This window comes from Chlorella variabilis, assembly GCF_000147415.1.
Source record: "Chlorella variabilis unplaced genomic scaffold CHLNCscaffold_15, whole genome shotgun sequence".
Lineage (NCBI taxonomy): Eukaryota > Viridiplantae > Chlorophyta > Trebouxiophyceae > Chlorellales > Chlorellaceae > Chlorella > Chlorella variabilis.
The window spans coordinates 1,149,692-1,150,389 of record NW_005435073.1 but is presented as its reverse complement, the minus strand read 5'-3'; the positions used below and the strand labels follow the sequence as shown (position 1 = coordinate 1,150,389).

Genomic DNA, 698 nt, shown 5'->3' with positions numbered 1-698 from the left:
CCTCCCTCACCCTCCCCCCCCACCCCACCCCACCCCACCCCCACCCCCCCTGCAGCTCCAACGTGGTGGAGAAGTGCCTCAAGCTGGGGGGCGCGGGCCTGAACGAGCAGCGCGACGCCGTGGTGGCGGAGCTCATGGTGTCGCCCAACCTGGGCAGACTGCTGCAGGTGCGGCCCCGCCTGTACCGCCTGCCTGTACCGCCCGCCTGCGCCGCCCGCTTGGATGGCCTGCCTGTGCTGCCTGCCTGCCTGCGCTGCGGCCGGGGTGCAGCTGCGCGGCGGCGCGCCGTGTGCGGGCAGGCTGTCGCGGCGTGCTGCTGGCCGCTGCCGGTGCCGCGCCGGCCCCCCGGCGGCCTGCCTCCGGCGTGCTGCCGCGCGCCGCCTGTACCACCCGCCCAGGCACCCCACCCGCCTCCTCCTTCTCTGCCCCTCCCCCTTCCCTCCGGCGCAGGACCCGTATGCCAACTACGTTATGCAAAGCGCCCTCACCGTCTCCTCGGGCCAGCTGCACAGGTGCGCGCGCGAGTGGCCTCCAGCTCTGGCCAGCCCTCCCCCACGCCTTGCTCGCCCCCTGCCTTTGCTGGGCCTTCCTCTGCCGCTGCTCCCTTCTCCCCCTGCGCGCCTCGCACCGTCCCCCACCCCTCCCCCACCCCTTCCCTGCGCCCTGCCCCCTGCATCAACCTGGTGGAGGCTATCCGC

At 74.9% G+C, this 698-nt stretch overlaps 1 protein-coding gene across 1 annotated transcript in view; it reads left to right on the top strand.

Moving 5' to 3' along the window:
• Window positions 1-698, top strand: part of CHLNCDRAFT_136239 (hypothetical protein) — a gene marked incomplete at both ends in the record, with an annotated part of 5,782 nt that overhangs the window by 3,348 nt on the left and 1,736 nt on the right. Inside the window, 2 exons of the mRNA XM_005846141.1 lie at window positions 56-167; window positions 451-512. Coding sequence (XP_005846203.1) covers window positions 56-167; window positions 451-512 — 174 coding nt within the window. The remainder of the gene's footprint in view (window positions 1-55; window positions 168-450; window positions 513-698) is intronic.